At 34.6% G+C, this 7,418-nt stretch overlaps 1 protein-coding gene across 1 annotated transcript in view; it reads right to left on the bottom strand.

The window, feature by feature from the left end:
* Positions 1 to 518: 518 nt before the first annotated feature.
* LOC107842687 (transcription factor BHLH42) overlaps positions 519 to 7,418 on the bottom strand; it is a gene marked incomplete in the record, with an annotated part of 23,295 nt that continues 16,395 nt past the window's right edge. Inside the window, 2 exon segments of the mRNA XM_016686645.2 lie at positions 519 to 913; positions 2,507 to 2,817. Of these exon segments, the coding sequence (XP_016542131.2) occupies positions 827 to 913; positions 2,507 to 2,817 (398 nt within the window).

The raw sequence follows: 7,418 nt of genomic DNA, 5'->3' as shown, positions 1-7,418 counted from the left end.
AAAAAAAAAAAAAAAGAGGTGTGACAATCCTTATCTCTGCAACTTTCATTTTCTGAATGTAAGATTTATTAACTGGCCAACACTTCACCCAATAAAACATAGCTGGTAACCATCACTCTATAAAACATTAAGCTTTGGTGACAACTTCTTAGCAAATAAGACATACAAGCCTCCGTTTTCATCCATCAACTGCAATAAATGTATTTGAAGTTGGAAGTTTTAAAAAAAATTACTATTTGAGATATAAAAAGAGAAAAAAAAGACTATATTTTGATAGATCATCCGATTGAAAAGTTAACGTGCATGCAAGCGATCTAATGTTCATTGCCTTATTAGTACTGTGAGATCATCTGTACTGCCCCATCTGTTGTTGCATAAAGGTTTATAATTTTACGTGTATCCAGAATGAAGTTTCTAAGATTTATGAAAATGTAAAACACAACTCTTTCAAGGTATTCCTTTTCTAGCTAAACTTAATATTTTGACTTTCAAGTCAAAAACCTAAAAAAAAGAAAAAATACTCATATGTGACTTGGGATTAAACTTTAATAAAACATATATCCATATATATAGCATCATTCTTCGATTCAATAGTTGAGGCCATAGACAATTATATACTTAAATAATTACTAGCTGCATGCTTTTTCATCCTTGCGTGCAATTTTCTTTTTCTTACTTTAGTGTGTCCCAAAAAATTGACTTATCTAACTTCTCCAAGTCACACAGGCATGATTCATTACTTGCACTTGTATCCACCTCTTGTTTGTTTTGAAAGAGTTAAAGAGTGGAAGAAAAGACCATTTTTTTGGGACAAGGTAATGACAGATCAATTTTGAACTCTAGGGATTATCTGATGTATTGACTTTTTCACTTCTAGAATGCTTGCTCTCCTTCCATATATATTTTCTTTTACCTGCATAATAAATAACAAAATAATTTAGAAAAGAGCTTTAAGTTATGCAGACTTATGACATGTAAGCGATTTATAAATACAAGTAAGTGCATTTAATAAATATCAAATAAATGGGTGAGTAACCAGATATAATCAGTTAAATTACAATGAGAATATACAAATGTTTTTATACTATCAATGTATGTATATAAGTAAAATTCATTGAAAAATTTTAGGATAGGTTCGACATAATTCAGTAATTTTGATTTGTATCTTATATGTATTAAAATTTACTAAATATGTAGAAAAGTTATTTTCAGAATTAAGTTATTAGAACTTGAGGCCATTATCCTAAAATTCAAAATAATTCATAAAATTTGAATTCTGAATCGATCCAACTCTTCTTCTATATATGTATTATTATTGTTACCTAAAGAGAAAAGACCTAAATATACCATTGAAGTTGTCCCTAATTTTCAAAAAAATACTTAAATTTTGCAAGTGTCCAAATTCCCCCTAAACAATTTTGAACCGCTATTACTACATCATTTTTGGACGAATCTTAGTTTCAATAAGTAGGTGCTAAACACGCACTGATTAAAATTTGACACATCTGACTTAATAAAAAAATACATAGTTTTTATTTATTATTTTTTTCTTCTTTCTTTTTCCTCTCTCTTTTACTGTTTGACTTTATTTTCCCTTTCCACCAATCATTCCACTCCAAGTGTTTCCTCTATAACCAATCCCCTTTAGCTTCATATTTCTTTTCCTTCTTCTGCACAAAACCTCTCCATTTTCGTCGACAATTACACAATAATTAGAAAGTATTTTTATAAAAAGTTTCTTTAGCACTTTCTCAACTTTGATTGAGTTATTAATATGAAATTAATCATCTTTTTATTTGAATAAACTTTGATATTTTAAAAAGTTCATTAATTAGTTCTTCTCATTTTTATATAGTTTTAGCAATGAAGATTTTGAGAAAAATAATATCAAAATTGAAATTTTTTATAAATGAATCAGTGAATTTTCTAAAATTCGTAAATAGGTTATTGAAATTTAAATAAAAAAATAATACCTAATCATCTTTAACTATATTGAATTTTATAAAATTGTTCAAAATGTAAAAAAAAAATTGAAATAAAAACTTGAAATTGAAGAAAGTAAACATGGTGATAGTAAAAAAGTGAGTCGAGTTAGCAACGAAAATTATGGGGCATTGAATGTTGAAGGTCCATTAGAGATAGCAAGAATTTTAAGAAGAAGAAAGAGAAAGAAAAGGAAAAAGAATAAGAAAATAAAGTTACTCCTAAAATATATAAGAAAAGTAGAAAAATACTTTTATAAGGAAAAACTTGTAAAAATAAAGTTAAAATTCTTTTTTTTTTTTAGATTTTGCATGCTCTTTTAAGAGAGTAGACTCACGCTCCATGCTAGGTGGCTTTAAAATAATGTAATAATATTGGTTCAAAAATATTTAGGGGATATTAGGACACCCGCAAAGTTTAAGTATCTTTTTTAAAAAAAAGCCAACTTTAGAGCGTAATTATGTTTTCACTCTTATCTAAAAATATAAAAATAGTCATCAAAGAATGTAGATTATGGGCATACCTTTGCTCTCAACTCAGCGAATAAGACGCCATTATTAAGAGATGATTGAATGGCTACAACTTCCACTTTAAGTTCCCTTAGCATCTGCATTACATCTAACAGCAACCCTTCTTTGTACGGACAACGAAGCTCTACCAGTGCATCGTTCTCAATAATTGACACTTCTACTAATGGCAAAATCTCTTCATCAGACGGCAGAGACACCGTGATCTTTGCCGGTGCTCCACCAACACCTCCTTCCACAGCCTTTAATATTCTCCTCTTACCCCTCCCTTGCAAAGCCTTCACTGTTGCTGTATCACTCTTTTCATCTTTAATTGTCATGCCCAAAATTCAATATCAGTTGACTATGATAGACATGCACTTATGGATATTTTTGTTTGTCTTACCTTTCATTTTCAGCATCTTATTAATTTCAACTTTCTACTTAATATATTTAAAATTATAAGAACAAAGAATATTTTAGTAGTATATTCTACACATCTTTAATCTAAAATCATAAATTTAAATAAGAGGAGTTGCATGAATAATATGCGCCCCTCACTTTCAATTTTCAAGTTGTGAGCTTAAGTCGCCGAGGGGGAAAATGTGGGAGGTAAAAAAACAAATTTAAAGTTACTTTTAGTTTCCTATCATGTTTCAGGGAGAGATGTTGATTTTTTGGCTCTTTTTTTTTCTCCCATATCATTGTTTTACAATTTGGGGAGGAGGTTTTAGAGTTATAAAAGAACTCTTCCTCCTCTCATTTGAATTATCCCAAAATTGTTCTCTTCTCCCACAATTAATAGGAAACATTGGGTGCTCGGAGATTAAGCCTATTTGGCTGAACTCCGATATCAAATTTTTTGGTATTTTTATTTTTAGTATTCAATATTATTTGTCGGGTATTTATTTGTTAGTGTTCTGCCTGGTTCTATTGTTCTGAATCAGTTCATTTTACTTAGTTATTCCGTTTTAGTGGGAAAATTACCCGATTTTCCCGAGAAGTGGTATCAGAGCCAAGGTTTTGTCTGAGTATGCTCTTTGATTGCAGCTTTGTCTCATCTTTCACATCAGAAAAGAATTCCTTTGGTCCTTTTGAACCCAAGGTTTGTCATAGGCTAAGGTTCTGTCTGAGTATGCTCAGTGGTTGCAGCTTTGCTTGATCTTCCACATCAGAAAAGAATTACTTTGGTCCTCTTGGGTTGTTTGCAGTTGTTGAAATATTGAATATTTTTTATTGAGTCTGTAATGACAAATAAAGTTCAAGAAACGAAGGATCCTATTACAAATATTACGCCGGGGGCATCGAGCTCCTCGTCATCATGGTCGAGGCTCCCGCTGTCCAGTCTGAAGTTGGCAGTGGAAATATGTGATGGTACTGGCCATTTTGACATATGGCAAGGAGGGGTTTTGGACTCTCTTTTCTAGCAGGGTCTTGATATTGCTATTGAAGAAAAGAAATCAGAAGAGGTAGAAGAAAGTGATTGGAGCATCATTAATAGGTTGGCGTGTGAAATAATTCGATCGTGCCTGTCCAGAGAGCACAAGTATGCTTTCAAGAATGAGACTTCTGCGCACAAATTATGGAAGGCGTTGGAGGATAAGTTTCTGAAAAAGAATTGTCAGAACAAGCTCCTTATGAAGAAAAGGTTGTTCCGATTTGATTATCAATAAGGTACTACTATGAATGAACACATCACTATGTTTAATCAATTAGTAACAGACCTGTTGAATTTAGATGTGAAATTTGAGGATAAGGATCTGGCTTTGATGTTGTTATCATCTCTTCCCGATGAATTTGAATATTTGGAAACTACGTTACTTCATGGGAAGGAGAATGTGTCGTTAGATGTTGTTTGTTCTACTTTGTATAGTCATGAATTGAGAAAGCAGGATAAGAAGAAAACCAAATCAACAATATTCGAAGAAGCATTAGTGGCAAGGGGTCGTCAGTAAAGCCAGACTAAGGAGAGAAGAGAAAGGTCCAAATTAAACGGTTAAGCCGTTGCCAAAGATGAGTGTGTGTTCTGTCATGAAAAAGGGCACTGGAAGAAAGACTGTCCGAAGTTGAAAAAGAAACGGAAGAGTCCGCAAGATCCGTAAGATGCAAATGTTGCAGAATGAAAAAATGATGCAGAATCAGATGCTTTCTTAGTTGTTATGCCTTCAACACCATCTCATCCAGATGAGTGGATATTGGATTCAAGATGTACCTATCATATGTGTCCCATTTGGGAATGTTTTTTTTGAGTTTCAGGAATTCAATAGTGGGGTTGTCTATATGGGTAATGATAATCCATGTAAAACAATCAGGATAGGTTCGATCAAGCTGAGGAATCATGATGGATCCACCAGAATTTTGAGGGATGTGCGGTACGTTCCAAAGTTGAAAAAGAATCTCATCTCAGTGCGGGCTTTTGAATCTAAGGGCCTAGTTGCGATGATACGAGATAGAGTTCTTAAAGAAACTTCATGATTAATTATTATGTTGAAAGGCGTGAGGAAGAATAATTTGTATTACTACCAAGGTAGTACAGTGTTGGGGACAGTAGCAACAGTAACTTCTAGCACTAAGAAAGATGTTGAGGTAACGAAGCTGTGGCATATGCGGTTGGGACATGCTGGTGAAAAGTCCTTGCAAATTCTTGCAAGCAAGGATTGTTGAAAGGTACGAAGACTTGTAAACTTGAATTTTGTGAGCATTGTGTTCTGGGAAAGCAACGAAGATTGAAGTTTGGCATTGCAATTCATAATACCAAGGGCATTTTGGATTATGTGCACTCAGATGTGTGGGGACCTACCAAAACTCCGTCCATCGGAGGTAGGCATTATTTTGTCACTTTTGTTGATGATTTTTCCAGGAGAGTTTGGGTGTTTACTATGAAAAACAAGGATGAAATGCTTGGAATTTTCCTTAAGTGGAAAGCTCAAGTTGAAAACCAGACAGGGAGAAAGATCAAGGTTCTCCGAACAGACAATGGAGGAGAATACAAGAGTGATCCATTCCTGAATGTATGCCAAGACTGTGGCATAGTTCCACACTTCACTGTTAGAAAAACACCGCAGTAGAATGGGGTGTCTAATACGGGTACGACCACGAGGGTGCATGTTTGTGAGATGTATTGAACCCGAGACTTGGAGTGTGAAAGTGAAGTACAAATGAGGACTTAAAAAGGGTCCAAAACCGTTCATATAATGCTCTCCAAAGGCACCCACTTGAAGACTTGAGACTAAGGGGTCATTTTAGACATTTCACACCTTGTTTGTAAACTACTACATAAGGAACCTTTTAGGTAATTTGTTAGGCAGTTTTTGATGAATATGAATATTTTATAACATAGAAAGACAAAGTCCTCTTTCCTTGAGGCAAATCTGAAACTTGGAACTAGGTAACAACAAGAGGGTGGAATCACTTTTGTTATTTGTTTGCTTGGAAACTTAGGTCTTGAGGTTCATGAGTCCCTCTTGGTCCAAGTAAGAACTTGATGTTGCTATTGATTTTTCTTAGGGTCCTTTCTCATTGTTAGGGTTCTTAGATTTGTGAATATTGTATGTCAAGTTACTATCCTTTACTTTCTTGCAAATCGTGTATGTGTTGTGTAGTGGACTGTTTTGGGCCCTTCGTTGAATCCAAAACTTGTATTATTGTTGTTCATCTTGTTCATCACATTTTGTAGCTATTTTAGTGTCAAAATACACTCTTGTATCTTGTATTTTTATTGTATTTGTTGAATCCGAGAGTTGGTCTTCAAAAGGGTCCTCGGATCTTTGATCTTGTGGACTGATTTTGAAGTGTGTTTCGTGTTTCTCTTGTCTTTCTCGTATCAGTGTCAGAGCATATGAACAAGATGCTTGAGGAGAAAGTTCATTGTACGTTAATGCTGGGTTAGACAGAAAATTTTGGGCTAAGGCTGTGACGTACGCTCAACATCTCGTCAATCGTTTGCCATCATCTGTTATAGGTGGCAAAACTCCATTAGAAGTATGGTCTGAAAAACCTGCAACTGATTATGATACTTTGCATATTTTTGGTTCTATTGCATATTATCATTTTGATTGAATCAAAGTTGGATCCACGAGCAAAAAAGGCTCTTTTCATGGGCTTTAATGCTGGAGTGAAGGGAAACCATTTGTGGTGTCTTGAGGTAAAGAAGACGATTATCAGCAAGGATGTTACCTTTGATGAATCTGCCATGTTGAACAAGGTAAATCCAAAGAAAGCTGATAGTACTATGAAGCACGTGGAGTGTAATTCTAAGTAGGTGGAGTTTGAGAAAACAGTGGTGACCCCAGCATAAAGTACCACCACTGACTCTACTATGGCAGAAGAAGAGTCAGATAAGGAAGAGGTTCCGACCCAAGAACCTCTGCAGCAATCAGAACCAATTGCAGTTAGAAGACAAAGACGAGAAATTCAGAAGCCTGCTCGTTTCACATACATGGTAGCTTATGCACTTTCAGTTACTAATGAAGATGTTCCATCCACCTACACAGAGGCCATTCGAAGCACAGAAAGTGGCAGTTGGGCAGGTGCAATGGAAGAAGAGATGCATTCTCTTAAGATGAACGAGACGTGGAAGCTGACACAACTACCGAAAGGCAGAAAGACAAATTGGGTGTAAATGGGCATTTGAAAAGAAAGAAGGATTTCTCGACAAAGAAGACATTCGCTATAAGGCAAGATTGGTGGCTAAAGGCTATGCTCAGAAGGAGGGAATTGATTATAATGAGGTATTTTCTCCAGTTGTAAAACATTCCTCCATTAGATTTTGTTGGCCTTGGTAGCACAGTTAAATTTGGAGCTAGCTCAACTTAATGTTGTGACACCCCGTATTCAAGTACGTGTATTGGCGTATTCAAGTATGTGTATTGGTCTTATTTATATGAAATTAATTTTATTTTATTTTATTTATACCGGAATTTGCCCATC

Source organism: Capsicum annuum, chromosome 9 (genome assembly GCF_002878395.1).
Source record: "Capsicum annuum cultivar UCD-10X-F1 chromosome 9, UCD10Xv1.1, whole genome shotgun sequence".
Taxonomy (NCBI): Eukaryota; Viridiplantae; Streptophyta; class Magnoliopsida; order Solanales; family Solanaceae; genus Capsicum; species Capsicum annuum.
The sequence above is the reverse complement of the archived record's forward strand: the minus strand, read 5'-3'. Positions and strand labels throughout refer to the sequence as shown.